The 21,446-nt window shown below is 37.1% G+C and overlaps 1 protein-coding gene across 5 annotated transcripts in view; it reads left to right on the top strand.

Annotated features, from left to right (window-relative positions):
* The window catches only part of pde8b (phosphodiesterase 8B), a 102,143-nt gene that overhangs the window by 45,885 nt on the left and 34,812 nt on the right, over positions 1-21,446 (top strand). For all 5 annotated transcript variants that reach the window (XM_088629621.1, XM_088629620.1, XM_088629619.1 and 2 more), the window contains 3 exons: positions 13,216-13,406; positions 19,694-19,753; positions 20,414-20,471. In XM_088629621.1, the coding sequence (XP_088485747.1) occupies positions 13,216-13,406; positions 19,694-19,753; positions 20,414-20,471 (309 nt within the window). The remainder of the gene's footprint in view (positions 1-13,215; positions 13,407-19,693; positions 19,754-20,413; positions 20,472-21,446) is intronic.

Below are 21,446 nucleotides of genomic sequence, written 5' to 3'. Positions count from 1 at the left end.
CATTTCTACTGTATGTCTAACAAAAATCACTGCAAGAGCTAGCTGTACAATGCTTAAGAAGGTGACGAAAAATCCTAGAATTACAGCTAAGGATCTGCCAAAGTCTCTAATGACTGGCTAATGTCAGTGTTCATGAGTCCACAAGAGTGTTGTGCATGCGAAGATACCACAGAGGAGACCATTGCTCACCAAAAAGAAAAACTCTCAAGTTTGCCCTATAGCACCTGCATTTTCCACAATGCTACTGGAACAATGTTTTGTGTGGCCAGATGAGACACTGCATACCAGTACAAAAGCTTAATCTCAGTAAAGGTATGGTGGAGGGAGAATCATGGTTTGACTGTTGTGTTGTCTCCTCAGGGTGCTGATGGTTTGTAGGGCTGATCAGCAGCTACAGGAAACATTTGATTGAGGTCATTGCTGCTAAAGGTGGTTTCACCAGGTACTAAATCTAAAGGTGCACATTCTTTTTCCAGCACAAACATGTTTAACCAAAATGTTCAATCGAGACATGAAAAAGTACAATTGTTTGTGTGTTATTTGTTTAATGAGACTGTGTTTATATGCTATTATGACAGAGAAGATCAGATCACATTTCAGGAGAAATAACTGCAGGAACCCTTTGGGTTTGTGAACCCCCAAAGTATTCTCAAGCTTTTTCTCACTGTAATGTAATGGTTTGTAACTGTAATGGTCAGGTTTGAGTATGGGTTTATATGATACCAGAGATCAGGGCACCCCAACCCCGATTATACACTGGCAATTCTCTTGCAACCCCAAAATAATGTAAAAAGAAGGGAAACATTTGTCTGCCAATAGTCTTCTAAGCATGGTGTCGTAAAGCATGTTGTTACTGCTAATAGCTTTATTCTGATCTCTTTTTTGTTTAATTATCAAAACAAAAGAGATGTTGCTATTTAATGCAAAAATTAGACAAATTAAAAAGGGCACAAAGCACATTGAAATCTTAATGTGTGTATTGGCTAAAGCTAATCAAGTCCTTCTTGACCCATAAATGCAAGACATCCTCAAAACATAATAGGTCCTCTGTCATATTTCACAGTGGATATGAGTACTCAACTTTCTGACTGGTGAATGGCAGTTTGTGCTGCAAATCTCCAGCTGTTGCCTTTGGATTTTCTTTTAGTTAACAAATACTAAAACTATGTCTTACATATACTGTACAACAATTATTTATTATTTCTGAAGTGGAATTTCCTTAAATCTATTCCTGCATCTTCACAGACCCAGAGTAACTCTATTCTTACCTGTGTCTTAACTATTTTTCAGTGGTAAATGGTGATTTGTTATTTCTTTAATCTTATTTTTCATTAATTTCTTTCCTGAGTGAGATGTTTCATTTCACTGTGTGAGAGGCTTGGTTTTCATTCATATTGTGTGTTGAATTGTTAGTAATATACAGTACCTTTGCATGGATTGTACTAATGGCATAAGCCAGCTGCAATTATTAGACCAATTCATTTGTGTAGCTGTGACTTTGGCACTCTGCTGTGTCTCTCTAGAGCTATTTATTCAATGGCACTGTGTGTGAGAATGGCACAATCCAAAAACTATTTCAGGGCAATGGATTTATCCATATTAAGGTATTCAGCTTATTTTTTAGTGCTTTCACTCACTTAGAAATTCTGAGAGAACAAGAATAAAGACAGAAAGTGTTATTTTTTTTAAAGAAAACAAAGTTCCAGAAGCTCTTTCACCCCCTCACTCTAAAGTTAGTGGTTTTGTAGTGTTCCGTTATTGAACCTCAGCTGCAGCCAAACAAAGCCAAAATGTTATAAAATTACATTTTTAAATTACACTTTAAATACATACAGTATATAAATACAATATTCGGATTACTAATCACAACTGTGAAAATGTTCAAAACGTTCCAAACTCTTTGGCAGCAGAGTCCCCAATAGGGGATCCATTTTCTAACTGCTCAATCCAATACAAGCCACAGGCACAAGGCAAAATCCTGGATGGAATGCCAGTCTAGTGCAGGGCACACACACCACTCACACACGTGCCATTTGTCCCAGAAGCCAATTAACCTACCAGCATGTCTTTGAACTGTGGGAAGAAACCAGAGCGCCTGGAGGAAACCCACACGAACATGGGGAGAACATGCAAACGCCACACAGACAGCACCCCAGGTCCAGACCTCAACACAGGGCCCCTGTGCTGTGAAGCAGCGATGCTAACCACTGTGCTGCCCAAAACCACTCCAGCAAAACATCAACATTCAAAGGCGACTAAAAAACATGAACAGGATGAATAGATTTCACCTCCAGATGTAAATAATGTTCAGTTGACTGTGGCTATATAAGCTAAATTCTAAAAGCACATTCAACAAATTCAAGGAAATGCAGCTAAGAGAGTATACTTAAATTATAATCTAGTGAAACGGAGACATTGCCTCCTTGAACCCTAAACAGTGCATGATGCTCCAGTGACAGGTGACCGTTTACCACTATCTGGTACTGAAGGCCCTCAAACCTGCTGGCTTTCATTCCAGCTGAGCTTAGATACATAATTGAACTAAGAAGGTGCCTGGAACAATTGCAAGGTTTTTTGTTTCAACTCAGAAATTTAGAGTTTTGCCATTTATTACATACAATAGTTTAAAGGCAAATTCTAACATGATTAAGAGCTTAAAACCATCAAAACAGTTCAAGTTAATCCTAGAAATCAATCAAAGGTTCAAGTGGGTAATTGAGAGCTTGGATGTGAACCTCCAGGTACAGGACTAGGGAATGGCATTGGTGCAAAGACTCCAATTTCATAGGCTGATGTCTGTCAGTCACTGAGGTTGCTGCAGAGAAGGACCAATTTAGAGGGGTAGAATGTAAAAAGGCTGCAGGTTACAAAAGTGACATCAGGCCTTTGAAACTCAGTGTAGACTTATCCTGCGGCATGAGGACCCCATTTATTGCTGTAAAAGAGTTTGTCACTGTTTAGGAAATGATGATATGTCTGTTCTGATCACAAGCAGCTGTGATTGAATCCCAGCAGGTATCAACCACCGGTACACCAAATCTACAAAAGGTTTTCCAAAATTGTATGTGAACAAAGAAGATACATAGTGGATTATTATTATGGCAACAGTGGTCATCTTTTCAAATTTTTAAAAGTTACCATCATAATAATCTTATACTGTATAGCTCCAGAAGAATTAAAGTTATTTTCAAAAGAATGGAGGCAGCACAGGGAGGGTCTAGGTTATCTGTGAATTTCTGTGAACTGGAAAATGTACAGTATTTTTTGTGTGTATTATTTAATCACAAGAACATTTTCAATTGATTTTTTTTCTTTACTAAAGGCTTAAGCATAATCTCAGCTGTGTCTCTACAAATGTTTTCTTCAAGGCAACAGTGAAGTTGACACAGAAATCAACATTTTTAACTTGTTTGTTTGACTGGAATAAAGACTGAAGAAATCCTAAAGAATGATGTACAGTGTTATGTTTTTCCTTTGGTTTTCTCTTGTGGAAACAATGTTATATCAGTTTGGTCTCAAAAGGACTCATGAATGATGGACTCTTAAAGTGCAAGAGACAAATTTAATTCATCTGTTTATGATGGACAGTATGCTTTTATTAGATATGACAGGATATGTTCTGCTTGAGTTTAGTGTGCCTGGTTCATTCTGCTATAGTACCTATGATACTGAGCACAATATGCTTTGACAGTTCATGTGAGGGTTAGACAAGCTTGCCTCAAAAAAGAGAGAATTTGGCAAGCTTCTAAAAAGGCAGTGCTTTTCCTTCTAATAAACTCCAATTTGGAGCAGACACATATAACACCACTCTCAGTTCATTTTGCCTAATAGACAACGCAGTCACGTTCTCCAGGGCACATGCATATTCAGGGCACCTACTACTGAACTGACAAAGATTTGACAGCAAATTTGATCTTGGTGACAGCACATGGGCTCAGAGGTTGCTGTTACTGTGACACTTAAACCTCAGTCTAACCAAACCAAATAAGCACTGTCCATTGAGAGCCCCAAGTAACAGTCATCTACTTGGACCCTAGTACTGGATTTGAAAACAAAAGCTGCCTGGTGGAACATTCAATCTTTTTGAATAAAAGCTTTTAATAGATAAGCATCTCAGGAAGTTTTCCAATAGCATAAACTGTTATGAGGTTTAAATGCAGTGATTCTGTGTAACATATTCAAGTCTGTCAATTAATGGATAAGGTATGATTCATAGTAGATGTCAGTTTTCAGGGTGTAGTTGGATTTTTCATTTATAATTATTGTATATCCTATTCAGCATAGTTGCATGATGGTCAAAGTTCGTTTTTCAGCAAGTAAAGAAATTTGGCATAAATTAGATTGATAAGAATGTTAAAGAAGAGACGACAGACAAACCCCCTCCCTAAAACCATTCCATCTCTTACAGCAGCTGTGAGAAGAAAAATTATATTTGTTATCCTACACTACAATGTGTATTTAAGGGTGTAGAGTTAATAACTCATGTTATTTTTTCTACTCTGACATTATTCAAGTTACATCCCAGCAGCCATATTGCCCTCACAACTCAAAACTGGCAACCCACTAAATGCTCAGCAGGTGTGAGCCTAGTCAGTACCTGGATGGGAGACCTCCTGGGACAAACTAAGGCTGCTGCTGGAAGAGGTGTTAGTGGGACTGGTAGGGGGTGCTCACCCTGCAGCCTGTGTGGGTCCTAATGCCCCAGTATAGTGACAGGGAAACTGTACTGTAAACAGGTGCTGTCCTTTGGATGAGATGTAAAACTGAGGTCCTGACTCTCTGTGGTCATTAAATTAGGTGTCCTGGCCTAATTTCTCCCTGGCTTTTACTAATCATGGCCTCCTAATAATCTCTTGAATCTCTTGAAAGCTTCAATGCTCTGTTCTTCTCTTCATTGATAGCTGATGTGTGGTGAGCATTCTTTGTGCTCTATGGGTGCTATTGCATCATCCAGGTAGGGCTGCACACTGGTGGTGGTGGATTATTATTTTTATTAACATTTCCAACAATAATTAGCTTCACAGGATGCATAAAATGCAGATCTGACAAAGAAAAACTTTTCAGACACTTTCTTTAGCTGGAATACTTACTGTAGGTAACTTAAAAATAGCATTGAAGGACAAACATCAAAAGAATTGCACAGAAGCTCTGACAAAAAATGAGGCATTGAAAAGTGTAAAATAGGAGCAATGCAGACCTTTACAGAACTAGACACTTAAATTTGTCATATTTAGGAACAAGTAATAGGTTTATTCCATGCTGAAAAGAGAAAACACAATGTTTAGGCTGTAATAAACCTATTACTTGTTCCTTTGCAGACTACACATGATGAAATAGCTACCCACCTGGACTACTTTGTAATATTTATATTAGAAACAATAAATGTGGTCATTCTGATGACTTTAGCTGTCACTTTAATTCTTCTCAGTTTGAAAATGTTTATTTTTTTAGCTCATACTAATGCATTTTCTGAAAAAAAAAACCCTTGATAAAGTACTGTGAGGAATGGATTTCTAAACAAAGACCTAACATCGTGGTCAAGTGCCAACAACACCTTGAAATGACTGCTGTCCCTGTTTCAAAACCTGATCTGCACAAAAGGGGTCATGAGTAAAATTTGCAGACTTTCTAGACTAACTTTTCAGATTCTTTATTATTCTGAATCTGGTCTATAATGTCATAGTAGACAGGGAACAGTAATAGTATATTTTCACTTAAAAGTTTGCAGATTTTTAATAGCAGCATTTTGAATAAGTAAATAACTATGATTAATTATCATATGCAAATAGCAGCATTATAGTAATTTCTCTCAGTGTTACCAAACAGATTTCTGTAATTGTCCATATTGGGTACTTTCTCTTATTTTATATATACAGGTATTATAATGCTTCCAACATGAGAAGAACAGAGTGTTGTTATGGTATTTTATTTTTTCACTTTTATGATTTATTGATTTCATAGTTACAAAACTGCCTTCTTACACCTCCCACAGTGAAGATACACTTCGTAATGAAGAAAATGCATTTTTACTGAGCTTGATATCGTGTTAAAGGAATACACCATAATGTTTGCAAAAACTATAAAATGTTTGCCTTCTGTAGATGCATTAACTCATGAGGCGAAGGAACAGTCTGTTGTACAGATAAAAAACCTTAAGTTTATGCTCTGTTTCATTGGATTTTGTAAGAGCCTTCTAGCCTTTGAAAACTGTAAATTTAATTACAGAATACCTATTTTGCAAACATTTTCTCATGTAAGGCCAATATGCAGAAAATATGATTGATCATCCTGTAATTACTGGGAACAGCACAAAAAAGGTTTGTGAATGGTTTTCAATGTGAAACATTTTGGTTAATAATAATGGCTGCCTTTTCCTCTCCGGACATTTTGCAGGGAAACACCCTGGGGCTGGATGCCCCTGTCAGTTCTGGAGGGGAGAACCAGGGGTGAAACTGCTCGTTTCCTTGGTAACCTTAAACCAGATACCCCTGGGGGGCTTCAAGAGCCACTGGAGCTCTTCCTTGGGACTCTGTGCAGTTCAGACCTGCACTTGCATCCTCAAATCTCTTAGGCCATAATCCCTATGCATTTAAATAGTTAACTTTAACAGCGTTCAAGTTTGGTTCTGTGTACACTGGTGCGTTCAAATTTTTCTAATTACCTCACGCCACAATGATTTTTGCACTGTAATGAAACTACTTCTTCTAGCATTTGTTCACAAGTACATCTTAGTATCTAAAATACTAAGTGCTGTTGTAAATTTTGTTACAGCTGCTGTGTTTTTAATTTTGATTGTATTGGGCCTTGTAGCATCTTGACTGACAACACCAGTAACTTAAAAAATGACAGGGAAAACAATAATGGCGCTTGAGAAGCATATTCTACTGAATGATATTCAAGTACTCTGGGAACGTATAGCTTTAAAATAATATGTACTACTGTAAATTACTTATTGTTTGCAATACATGAAAGATTTTTTTTACCAACTCTATATCAGTGCTGTAGTGTATACAGTGGCAGAGCCAGTGAAAGTACACAGAAAAAAAGCATAGAGCTTGCTTTGCACATACCCACAAACATAGACCACCTCCACTGCTGCTGTGTTGAATTTCACAAGGTAGTACCATAGTTATGCAACCCGAGGATGAAAGATTATTGACCTTTTACAAGGACTCACAAACAGAAGAGCATTTCTTAAAAAATGACAGACTGTCCTCTGGGTTTTGAACTCTATTAGAGCTTCCTGGAAAAATGACTCAGTTTCTCATGGATCAGAATGAGGTTGGAAAACAGTTTTAGTTGTGTTGGTGAGTAAGAGGGAAAGGTGTGAGAGGTGGGGTCCAGTGTCAGTTTGTACAACTGAAATAGAATAACATATGACCAAACATGCATATTGGACATGTCAAATGGCTAGAGTATTTCCACAATGTTTTTTTGTACATTACAATATCAGAGAGAAAAAAGATTTGTGTCATTCATGACTTGTGAGGTATGTATAAAGATTATAGGATTTAGGCCAAGATATAAATTAACATTATTATTATTATTATTATTATTATTATTATTATTATTATTATTATTACCTTTACTTTGTGAAAATGTTCTGTATTTACAAAAGCCTATGTAATAGTTTTGTCAAGTTTTCACTGCCCTTTTTAAATATATTCCCACTTTTCCCTATGCTTTCCTGCAGCTTCATTTTCTTTGAAGTCTTGCCATGTCTGCTTGAATGACCTCTTCCTTTGCTTTGCGAGATTCTAGCACCCTGAAACAGTAGTGAACAGACTTGTTGATACTGGGTTCTAGCCAGCTGCCTTTAGACAACTTTTCTTTGTTTCCTGTCTGCTAATGTTTAAAGGAAGCTAGTTCCTGGATAGACCTATTAAGAACAACAGATGCTGTATGAGGTTGAATTAAACATCTGGTTACTTGGATTGATCTTTAACAATTATTTATTGCTATTTGCAGTGAGATAAAAAGAAGGATCCTTGGGTTCTATTTTTTTATTATTCTGCAATTCATTTTATTATCATTTTTGTGAGTCTAGGTCCAGGTAGCTTGTTCTTTGTTCGAGAATGATGGGATGATCTCAACACTTTCTTTGTTGTGATTTTCGAAAATTAAAGAAGGCAAAAATCATTAGCATCTTCACAAAGAGAAGCACCTCACAACGTACTTCACAGTATATGTTCACACTAATATTCCAGGCTAAAAATCTACGTATTTTCGAATACTACATTTTATATAGTGTTACTGATACAGTTACACAGTTACAGTTATGAATTGCAGTTAAGGAACAATTTCCAAACTGAAAAACACAAAGGTTCCACAAAAGGCTTTGGAAATTGGGTCTGTTGCTGCATAAGTGATGAAGTCAGAGTCAGATAGAGTTTTTATGTTTAGGATGAAAGGAGCTGTAATGTATATACTGTACTGTAAGTGAATCAGTGTTTGTAATACACAGACAGTATAAGTGTTGAGTAGTTCATAGAAAGGTTTATGTCCAGAAAAGTTGAGTGGTGGAAGATGCGTTAGCACTGAATTTGAGAGGTGGATGCAAGTTAGTAAAGTAATGTAGGCATTACTGTAGCAGATTACTAGAGTAGGTAAAACACAACATTTAAAATGCTTGTAGAGGTCAGCGACAAGCCAGTGTAGGAGGAGAAGTAGTATTCTTAGGTCCAATCAACAAAGATGATAACATTATTTGTCCATATCTTGGTTGATAGACCAGGACCTGGGGATAGAAAAGATTACACATATTAAAATAATTCTTAGAAAAACACACTCGGGGTGAGAACCAATTCAGTTAGTCAGATAAAGATGTAGATGTTTGTTAAATGTATATTTAAATGCTTTAACACCATTGTCATGAGGAATGATCATGTTTACAGATGCACAGTCTATGGGTAAGGTCAAATCTTCAGAAAACATTCAGACCCTGAAATTGAAATCAGTCAGAGCACGCTTGATGCGAAATCCTCGATGAGTGGTCTCATTAAATTGTCTAGGAAAGCGGAGTTTTGAGTAGTTGGGGGCAGTAACATGCCAACACAATCAAGCATACATACTTAGGTATCAAGTTTGTGGATCTTGGGAAGGAGACAGAAATGAGAAACCGGTGGGTGTTCAACAACAAGATGGTTAGCCTCAGGGGGTATTTTTCATTGCTGATGTAACCTCCTTTAAGTAGTCAGTCTTGTAAAAGAGAACAATATGCAGACGTGCTCATTAGCTGTCTTTATCCACTGATATACTGCACTGGTCCTTTTAATACACTGTAATAGCACCACACTTGTCAGCTGCTTTGGTGTACCTGGAAGTCTCTTTGGGTAGGGGTGGTCCTGAGAGGAGAGAATATTTCAGAAACTTGTTTCTTGCATTGGTAAATGGAGTAGACAACCGAATCACTTACAGTTATTCAAGTAAGGACCTGTGTTGTAATTTAATCTGATTATAGTTTATTAAAGAGTGATTATACTATCATGTTTGCAAATAGTTTGAAAACCGTGAGGATGAAAAGAATACACTTCACACAAGGATAGCTTTGCCTTTTTTTGGTGGACACTAAAAAAAATCGGTTTTCTTTTGGCGATCAAGCAGTAATGGCTTTGTGAGAAAATTCTTTTAAGCACATTCTTCATTTTTCTGTATTTCTAGTTTTCTCCTTTGTGAGCTAATAAAAAAAGATTTGTTTTCACTGCACAAGAGTTTTTTTCCTCTTAAAATATTGCTGTCTTGGAAACTCCACAGGTCAGCGATCTGGGTGAGATACTATTTCTTTTTTTCACTGATCTGCCAGTAGTCCTGCCTGCAAGTTTATAATCTACATTTTATGCAATTATATTTGTGCGCTCGAAAGTGCTACTTTAGGAATTTCCATTCTGATAGATGCTGAATTCTTCTGTCCTTTAGTAATTTTTCAGTTAAAAAAATAACTAGACTAAAGACCACTCAAAAAGTCTTTAGTTTGTCTGTTTGATGTGTAAGCCATCTTCATAGTGGTGTTTTATGTAACCCTTCTTGTAGAATCCAGTAAAATTCACAAAAACAGCAGTTCCCCTTTAAATAAATATTTTAATTTTATTGAATGTTGATAGTTTACTTACTTTAAAAGAAGTCTATTTTTAAGCTACTACGTTTATCGTTCCATGGGAGTGTAGTGATTCATATTCGTTCAGGGACGCCAAATATGTAATGTTAGTGGCTCTCTGAAGGCACCAGTTCTGTAGGGTTTGGGCATTTACTGAGACAATTATTAATTGTAGCAGTAAATCACAAAGTTGATTCTTTTGATGGCTTTAGAGTCCAACCATGCGACATAACTCAAACAACGCACACACACAGGTACTAATACACGAGGATACATTTATTAATACATAGAATATGCCTTAAACTAACAGATCTTATCGAGAGGGTTATCAGAATACAAAAGATATATATTCAATCAGTTACGAAGTGTTACATATATCAAGAGGACATACGTTCAGTATATCATTCATTAAGACCGTTTCATAAATGAACTTGGTTATAACTTCTACATTAGATACTCGAAACAAGTACATAACTCTTAGGAATTAAATTGATATCAACTGGTTGGGATAACAATTGAATTCTTGAGCTGTAATGCATTGAAGTTGAATACTCATCCAATCTTTGGGGATTCAGATCTCCTGCGGGCACAAAGAAACAGTTGCAGGCTGTTGCTGTCCAATCCGCGCTCTCTGGGTCGGTGCCAGGCTGTGCTGTGCGGCTCGCGACGGTGCGTTGCTGATGCTCACTGACCGGCTAGTTAGTGTTGGCTTTAACTAGCAAAGTTTGTGCACAGGAGAAAAGATGACTGTGGGTCCCAGCAAGTCAGGAAGAGGACCGGTTCGTTCCTAATGAAGAGCTAGTTCTGAATAGTGATTCAGCTGTCCACAGTTCCGACCTGTTCACGAGGCCTGCTGCTGGTTACTCTCTGGCAACCTCCACTCTAGACTCTTAGAACAAAGGAAAGTTCTGGCACTCGGACACACTGGCCATTCCGTGGTTGTCCGGGCTGAGTCTCAGGATGGTCAGGAGGCGCGCTGCGAGGATGTCCTGCCCTTGGGAGCCTTCTGCTCCTGGGCCGTCCTGCCCTGGAATTCTCCTTTGAATTCCCTTTAGAACAGTCCACAGAATCCTCTCCAGAATCCCTTCTGAATCTTGTTTTCTGAATCTGAAACTCTCAGGCTCTCTGTGTTGCCTGTTTTTACCTGGAGGAACTTCAGCTCATTGATTGGCTGAAAGTTCCATGGGCATCAGAGTCCCACGTGGGTTACTCGGCCCTACCAGTCCCTGATTGGTTGATCAAGGTGAGATATGAGTCACTTAGTCCTGACACTTAGGAATGCAATCCAGATGTCCAACTCGCACTCCCTAGACAGATAGGCACCAATGGATGACCATTGATCATGATAGCCAGGCTTAGCTAAGTGCATCCCCCTTTGGGAGCTGTCCTTGGACCTTAAATCACCTTGCATGAATGGTTTCTCTGTGGCTGCACCACAGAGATGAACAGAGAAATGAGGCCTAATTTGGGAAAGCTCAGAAACACTTAATTCTGCCTTATTATTAAGCCTCGCCGCTACAGGAGTAATGAGATAATATTGTAGGAGTCTCTATCACGAGTCAGGGCCCATGGGAGACTATGACTTGTGGTGTAATTGAACTATATGGATAATAATTTGTGCAAGTAGGATGGCACGGTGATCAAGTGGTCAGCATTGCTGCCTTGCAGTGCTGGGGCCCTGGGTTCACTTCTGGACCTGGGGTCCTATCTATCTTGAAGAATGCAAGACAATATTTTTAGTGTAAATCTGATTTTTGTACAGTATCTTCATCTTTGCACAGATATACAGTATACACGACATTGAAATCTTATTTCTTTGAAAATAGAGACTCCAATCCAATACAGGGTTGCAGGGGAGCTGGAGCCTATCCTGGCAAACAACAGGCACAAGGAAGGATACACCCTGGACAGGATACTAGTCCATTGCAGGAAACACAGACACAGATTGGTGTGCTCATTGGAAACCCAAGCGAACATGAGGAGAACATACAAACTCCATGCAGATCAGTAATTGAATCCAGGCTCCCTGGACTGTGCCACTGCACCACCCAATAATAATTATATACTATATATAATTCTAATAGTACATTAATGCATTTTTTCTGTATCTCACATCATCAAACATGCATTTCTATGTAGTTCTATGTTCTATGTACTGTGTGTTCTTTGTGATTGTTAGGTGACTGTCCTGCAGTAGCTTGTATTTAAAATCAAAGGCCATTTTCTTTAGGTTGTAATCTAATAAAATAAAGGCAGCATAAAGAAATGACTGAAAATTTTTTTATTATGAAGTGATTACGAAAACAAAGAAGTCCTTCGCTCTTTCCCTTAATGATTTTACATGTCATATATTGATGGTAGTCTTTTGAAGCTCTCTATTTCATATATTTATTATATATTTTAACACTGTGTACCAGGAAACATACATGAATATGTGAGAGAGTACATATATATTTTGTGATCTGCATGGATAGAAAGCAGTATAAAGAGGTCAAACAAATCAAGAGGAAAAATTAATTGATTTCTTCACAATCTTGCAAGTTAATGCTACAGGATTAAAACTTCCCATACTTTGTAGTATGGTTCCCATAATAAAGTTATTCATGATTTATAACTTTAAGTAATTTACACAAATTATATTTACACTTTGTGTATATAAGACAGATGGTTTTGAGTAAAAAATTAGGGAGTAAGAGACATTTTTAAACTGATTATTTTAACAACTATAGTTGTACTTTATGTTCTGAAATGAACTCTCAACAAATCTACATGAAATTTAAATTTCATCCATGAATCTCTTGGATGTTGTAAAAAGGGTGAGGTTTGTCATGCTCTATTTTTAATACTGTAGAAGCTCACTTTGAGAAATGTGTGCACTTTGACTCACATAGCTTTGCAGTTTCTTAACACACAGGATTTGAGGAAATTCTGAGTCAGACTATGATTATCCCTCAGTGAGTTATCCACCAGTCTTACAGTCTGCTCTCTTTAAAGCCTGTCACACATGAATTAATACAGTATAACCCTGAATTAGATGTAAACAATTAGTTCTAAGCAAAACAGTGCTTCCTGAAACAGTGTCATTTCAAGAAATGTCTTTTTTGTTCCTTTCCATCTCTAAGGTTCTTCTAGTCTTTGACAAAGAGGACAGCCAGAGTGATGGATTTTGGTGGGCTTGTGACCGCGCAGGGTACAGATGCAACATAGCACGCACTCCAGAGTCAGCAGTTGAGTGCTTTCTTGACAAACACCATGAAATAATCGTCATCGACTCCAGACACTCCCGCTATATTGAAGCCGAAGCAGTCTGCAGGTAACATAGTTGTCCCCTTCAATTATACCACATTTTTTTACATTAAGTTGTTTAAAGTATAAGGCACTATTTGCTGGAGTGAGTTAAGATGGAACAGTTGTTTTTTTTAATCATTAGATGTTGACAAAAGCTTGCTTAGACGTGAAATGTTTATTTTGACTGACTGACATATGTAGTGTGTGGTTATAAAGTCTCGTTTGAAACAGCTTAAGCTCACACCTGTTGGCATTCTATTTTCATGGAAATATTAAAAAACCCGGCTGTTGAAAATTAAAAGTGCAAAATATTTCATTCAATCATTATGGCTATGATTTATGCAATAAATTAGTTAGGTGTCTTTTGACATAGTAAGCATTATTACGTTTGAGAAGATTGCTACAATGCACGAGTTAATGTTGTTTCATATTATTAGCACTCTATCTTAAAGAGTCTTTGATTATAAAATCAATACCAAGAAGAATACAGTATATTTGTAGGAAATCTACAGTACTTGTGGATCATGGGATGTGTTTGTAAGGCCATGTTCATAAGAATGACTTTGAAAATGGCAGTTTCTTTCAGGAGGTACAGTATTTCGCTGTAAAAGCGCAATCTGCACCACACTCTGATCAAGAAATACTGTAATTCAAGACACATTATGACATGATCTTGGTGGCCACTAACCACCAAGGTCAAGGAAATTCTTGGTTAATGATATTCTATGCTAAATGCATTCAAGTATGAATTTATTATGGGTGGCAGTGTGAGGATATGCATAAATATGGCGCCACCAGGAGTGTCATATTTTCATAAGCTTGTGATATACATCAGGTTCTTCAAAGAAACACAAACCAATTACAAATCTCTTAGACCTAAGGCAGCAGTCTTAGGGCTGGATAACACTAGCAGGATAAACTGTCTTTGACATTCTATGCCCAAAAAAAGTAGTGAAACCTGCAGTTATCAAGGCAAAAGTCAAGCTGTCCCTCTTGTCTTGGTCCAACTGTTTCAAAGGGCTTGGAAAGTGCAGCATGGAATGTGGGTTTTTGTGACACTTAATAAAGCTGTGAACCCCATCCTCAGCAGGTTGTGCTTCCTTGTCTACAGCATGTGCAGTGTTTTATCACCTTTGATTTGAGAAAGGCAAGAATGCACCTACACTTTTCTGACTGAGACCCTGAGACCCTGAAAAATATGTAAAAAATACAGGAAGCATTTACAGTACCTTACAGCTTGAAATAATGTTGTCATTTCATAAGCATTGCAGTGTCCCTGCACTGGGTTATTCTTAGCAATGTCCAGAATAAAAATGAAATATGAATTCTTAATAGGTTTGTAATATATGAGGGTTTCACATCTGCAGAAAGCCTAGCAGTTTTAGTTATCACAAACTATGTCAAAACATGGTTTTTTACATTGTAACACAGATATCATTACAAGAACATGGTTCTTTGAGATCATACTGAGCTTCAAGTGTCCGATAAGGATCTAGAAGATCTAAGTATCTTCCGATAGCCTCACTCTATATATATCACACTAGCCAACTCTATTTTTTATTTATAATTAATGATAACATGTAAACTTAGTTTTATATGTATAATTCTAAATAAAAATGTAGATATGCAGATAGAGCCATTCCCTAGCAATAACAACACCCAAGAATTAAGCGTACAGAAAAGTATTATGGATTGTTAGTCATGATAAAATTTGACCACCTAGCCATAGGACAGATAGGTTAGGACCCCCATGCGGGGGGGTGGAGGTGGGATGCAGAAAGACGTACTGTATGTGAGGGAGATGGGGATAACGTGTAGTATTTATAATGTCTTCGGTGAGGAAATTACATCAGGTGTGATTATGAATTAATAACAGCTGAGTCTAATTTAAGTTGGCTCTTGTCATCTTTCCCAAGCTTTCGTTATAAACTCCATTTCACTAGGAATAACACCACCCAAGAATTAAGCATACTGGAAGGATAATGGATTTTTTTAGTCACCACAATTTAACCACCACAATTTTGTAACTGAGAAGACACTGTGCTGACCCCAAAGCAGCAGAGTCTTGAAGCTACAATACCTGCATGGGACTAGGTAAAGTGGAAGTGGTACAGGAACCATTTGCTGACATATTGTTTTCTTAGTTTTCCAGCTGTTGCTGTATAAGCGCGTTATTACAATGTTGTTATTGTGTTTGTACTGGTTGCATTGTTGTCAGGCATGACTTTGAGAAGAACTCTGAAGCAATGTACTTGTGCTGAGAAAGAATTACTTGTCGCAGGGAAAGAAGCATATTTTTTTGGTGGATAATGCTGATGCAGGAACTGAATAGAGATGTATGTGGCTGATTGATAGTGGAATTGCTCTTGGTGCACTGAACATAAACATGTACACCCATCAGGTCAGCTTGATACTACAGTATGGCTACATAAAGTATTCACCCCCTTTGGTATTTTTTTACATTTGTTTCTTACATCATGGAATCAAAATTGATTTATTCGGGAATTCTTAACATTCTGTGATGCCAAATAAAAAAAACCCTCTAAATCATTTTCCAATTAATTACACATAAAAAACAGACAGTAATTTATTATATTATTATAATATTTTATATTGTATAGTACTTAACCCTTTTGCTAAGATACAGATAAGATACAGTGGGCTGATTTGAACGAACCTGTGACCGAATTGAATGCCTGGGGTAGGGACACAAAGAAGATGGAGTTACAAGTTGTAGGACGCCTGCTGACTGAGCCGCAGGTAGGACCCAAGCGCCGAAGAAAGGCGAGAAGAGGGCGCCGGAGAAAGGCAAGATTTAATGAAAGAACATCAAGGAAGGAAGAAGGCTTGAAGCTTGTAGTTCTGGTGAATGAGCAGTTAGGACAGGATAGCGAAGAAAACAAGAGGACGCAGAATTAAGGAAAGCAGATATGGAATGTGAAAGAATGCTGAAAGAAGAAGCACATATGGGAAGACGGTAGAACGGATGGTCCTGGGATTGGCAGTAACAACTGTGTTGCTGTGGACTGTGTGACATCATCACCAGAAGCGGACGCATGCTGAATAACCACAGTTTGCTTACAAAAGTTCAGATATAGGTGCATTACTGTTAAACTGATTCATGACAAAACAAAGAAGTGGTATATTTCTCTTTTATTCTTTCTCTTCTTTTCTCTTCCTTACTTGTTGTTAGAAGCACAGTCCGCACATAAAATGGAGGCAAAAAATGCAAGCATAATTGGTGAAGCAAAATTGAAACAAGTAGCGTTTTTTCTTGTTCTTTATTTTCCTGGTTGTCTGGAGCACAGTCTAATGAATGTGCAAAAACAATACGAGCAAAGGCTCTGTAGGCACAGTCAGCTCAGAGGTTTTTGCACTGGACTAGAATGTCATGTTACCGATAACATCATCAGGGGATGTGGATGTTTGCTGGAAGTCCAGGACTTGTGTATTGTATACTTTTGACAGATAAAGAGAAAATTCTCTTTGATATATGTAGTGAATGGAACTTTGTGTTAACAGAGAGGTTGTGATGTTCTACACTCTAGTTGATAATGCCAAAAATAGTTTGGGGTGGACAAGGCACAATTTTCGAATGGCACAGAGGGTTTGTGTTTGTCCTGAGCAACATGGGATTGCAGGAGAAATAATAGGCTGGCCGTGAGGCTGTTTTTTTTAAAAAGATGAGTTGACAACGGGAGTCATGGAAGTCTTCAGCAAGGCATGGAATCTTGCAAAAAGCCCTGGGGATGAGGCTGGCTGAGGGTGAAAATTGAATGACTGAGTTGGACAGCAGTAGATGGAACACTTGTGGGCACAGGCTGAATGTGAAGAGCTGCAGATTCCTGGCTGAAATAAATTACTATCCATCGGAGGAGCAAATTGGAATGTCCATTGCATAGTGAAAAAAGCAAAAAATGTAGGGAAAAGCAGAGTTGTAGAACAGTCCATACAGAAAGATGTATGTGAGGGAGAGAATAGGATTGTAGTATTTATAATGTTTTAGGTGAGGAAATTATATCAGGAATGATTCCAAATCACTGACAGCTGATTGAATTGGCTGTTGTCTCAAACTTTCATTATAAACTCCATTACAGCAGGCAGATCCCAAAGATATTTGGGACTGCATTAACTTGAGGCCATGTTATGAACACTCAGATTTTGTTCTGGAGATAGATTGTCAACAAAATACTGAGAAATATCTTAACATTTCTCATTCATCTGTGGCTAATACTATCTTAAAGATCGTCATGAAGAACCTTGCCAATGTAACAGAGTAGCACTGCAAATGTTTCTGCAGAGAAATATTAGCGAGCATATAACCCAAGGAGGGTGAGATGATTGCTGAGAATGGGCCAACTTCCTGTCTACCAGGGTAGCAACAGAAGTCATGAACATGTACGAAACCATTTCTTCCTAAACTTTTAAAATTCTGATCAGGGTGATGTGCCTGGTTACATGAATATTTCATAAAGGCAGTCCTAATTCTTCAGGAACAAAAATCCCAACTTACCTCCATCCCCATTGTCTCCAGTCCACTGTCTGGTATGGAGTTAGGTGTATATTGAAATAGGTAACAATTGGACAGAAGCACAGTCTTGAGATTTGTTGAAGGATTTTTCAGTTTTACCAAAAATGTTAACATTATGACTACACAACTCCTACTAGTTCACTGTCCTGGAATAGTAATGATTGACATTAAGGACTAATAAGAGCAATCTAAGAATACAATAACTTTGAGCATGAAAAATCTATTGGTGTCTAAACTGGAAATTGAGTTTAAGCTTTAAAACTGCTACTGCTGTGTTGGAGTTAATAGAACCTTACAAGCACCTTTGTGAAGTGCCAAACAGAACATCTGATTGATTCATTGCCAAACAGGATAATGCCTTTTGACACAGAAAAATGTGACTCAGCTAAGTCATAAAAAGTTTGGCATTGTGTTTGCCTTAATCTTTTCTGTATTCCACACCCTTTAAAACTGTCATCATTTGCTGTGATAGATTAAATTATTATTGTTATTTATAATTTACAATAATGTTCCTTAGTGATATATAACATTTAAGATTAATGCATAATAATGTTCACTTACATTAATTTCATATCTCATGTTTTACAACACATTTTAAATTATTTTCTAAATTGGCAATCTCTAAACTGGAAAGCCTTTAATATTTGCACTTCCTCAAAGTTTATAGGCCTTAAGCTTCACTTCTTATCATCTAGGCTGTGCTTATATTTCCTGAAAACATTCAGATTGGGGTTATATATTAGCATACTTTTACAGCTAATTAAATTTCTCACCAGCAAACTGTACAATACTGGGTTCTTATGGTCATGTTTTTACTTATATTTTAACTTATAATACATATATGTTTTCTTACAAATATATTGTAGGGCCATCACTAGTTGTGAGACCACACATCTATTGTTCATCATTAGTATAGTGAGTGAGCCTTTGCCAAGCTACAAAGGATATAAAAAAAGAATAGTTCTTTTTCAATTAAAAATAATGTTTTGTACAAGATATAAAGATTTTGCCTTATGAAATGTTTGCCAAAGAAAATGTGTGTTTTTCCTATTGTTTTATAAATGTTTTAACATGATAAAATTTGATAAGTTTCTTCTCTGACAACTAACTCATGGGTTGTATCACACATGACCACATCTCTGTACTTTCTTCATTGCTTTTACTATTGTGTATCACTCTAAATGTTTAGTACTGTTATATTTGATTAAAAGCAGAAAAACAGAAGTTTCATCCACAAGAGAAATGTTTTAGCCAAATATGTTACACAGTAAAATATTGTCTAAAGAAAGTAAATTTAGATGATTGACTCTCCTTATTTCTTAGTTAATTGTCTTCAATATGGCAGATTTTGATATTGAAAGCAGGTTTTAAATCAAGAGCTCTTCTTTACATGACTTGAAGACTTGTGTTGTCTGCAAAGTTCAAAGTACACTTGTTTTTTTAATACATTTTGATTGTAGATCACTTTTTTTTAATTTGCTGTGCATATGAAATATTTGTTAAATGGAGGCATGAACCACCCCGTGTTATTTTTATTAGAAAAATATTTCACTTACAGGTGCAGTAGGTATCCAAACTGTGACTATCGCACAATTTCACATCTAAAGATAATTGTACTGTACATCAGTCCCTTACAACCACTTCAGTAATGTAAGCAGAATACACAGAGGTGTATTACTCGCTCTTGTCCTTAGGAATGTAGGCTTTTTGTATTTTTAGTCTCCTCTAAATCACTTCACTCTCCTTTTTTGAATGTTTTTTGCTTATTGGTTTCTTTCCAGATCTGTCCGTGCTACCAAGCCTGCCGAACACACTGTCATCTTGGCTGTGGTGCCACAGACGTAGGTGTAACTTTCAAATGGTAGCTTCTTAGCTCATACTCTTTTACTCCTTCGTTCTTTTTTGTTTACAATAGAAGAACATAAGAGCACAAGAAAGATTACTAATGAGAGAAGGCCTTTTGGTTCATCTGGCCCATTTGATTGCTGTTATCTACTGTAAGTGATCTAAGGATGTCATTGGGAATATTTAAGCTAACAAAGTCTTACATGTTTCTGTCATTTGGCATTTGTACTGAGATTCACCATTTGGTTCTTATTATTTTTGAATCATTTATAATTTGCATGTACTCTGCACAGTTTTATTCTGTTTTGGGAATTGCGCTTGTTCTCTCACTACGTCAAGCCATACCAGATCCCACAACCTTAATCTTCACCTTTCTGTGACCACAGAACCAATACAGTTTTTACAGAGGTCCCGAGAATACAAAGTTAGCATTTGAAGAGTGTTTGAAGGAACAGGATTCTTATTGCTATAGGGTTCCATTCATTTTCCCAGTGCAACTGTTAAAAAAATGTTGAATAGTGTTAGTATATTAACATTATATGCAAGCATTTTCTGTAAATATGTTTTCAGAACTATTTATTTTTCTGTTTGGACAATGCAATCACAGCATATACATACTGTATATACTTTTGTGTATTTTACTCTTTTCCATTTAGGCAACAAGATCAGGAAGAGTCATCTGTTCTACCTCTCCTCAATGCTGGATTCAACAGGGTATGTGTGTACCATCAAGACATCCCTCAACTGCTTTGTGATAGTTTGGAATTGTTAGATATATTATGCAACCTGTTCTCCAAAGAGGATTCTGTTTGAGAGTGACTTTCAGATTTATATTTTTAACTGTTGAAAATATGTTCTTGAGCATAACACTTTTTTCTATGTTTTTAATACTAATTATCATTTGGGCTTGTCTCTGTTGCAAATATTCCTGTATCTGATCAGGTGAGGATGAGAGATGAAGAAATGTAGCTCCAACACACTAGCCCGTAGACCTATTCATCACCCATTCATCAATTGGCACAATTCAAAATGCATTACAGCATTGTCAGGACAGTTTGTCAGGACACATTGTAGCAGCTCTTTGTCATGCTGATGTTCCATCATGCCTGCAAATAACAAGAGTTGCTTTTGTCATGAAGCTAGTACCCTGGCTAATTTAATCCTAGCCCATCTCAGTCACAGTCAGATATTGGCATGACCAGGCTTGAACTAGTGGCGTTTCAATCATAGAAATCATACAGCCAAGCAAGTGATTTTGTTGGTTAAGCCCCTAGAGAGCCAGTGAAAATAACACTTTTCTGAGGGCATATTTATAAGCTCCCCTTATGATATTCTCAGTAAGTTGAAAAAAACCCACTAAAAAACACAGTGGGAATTCACCTTGAAGGACATAGATTAAATCAAATCTTCAGGCCTCCCGCAAATGACAAAGTGCAAATCTTTTACAGTGTTTGGTGATGTGTTTTCGTAGAGGGACGAATCCTTTGTTAAATTAAACAGCTGCTATCAGTCACTGGGTTCATGGAGGTGACAAATATTTTGATGTAAACCATGTAATTATCATATGTATTTGTACATTCTGATATGTATTAAATTACGTATCTGTGTGCAATAATAATAATACGTCTTAATTCAAGAATAGACTGTTTAATCCAGCACATTTAATTGAATACTTTCATTTTCACAGAG

Source organism: Lepisosteus platostomus, chromosome 4 (genome assembly GCF_059453375.1).
Source record: "Lepisosteus platostomus isolate fLepPlt1 chromosome 4, fLepPlt1.hap1, whole genome shotgun sequence".
NCBI lineage: Eukaryota > Metazoa > Chordata > Actinopteri > Semionotiformes > Lepisosteidae > Lepisosteus > Lepisosteus platostomus.
This window is presented reverse-complemented; position numbering and strand designations above follow the sequence as displayed.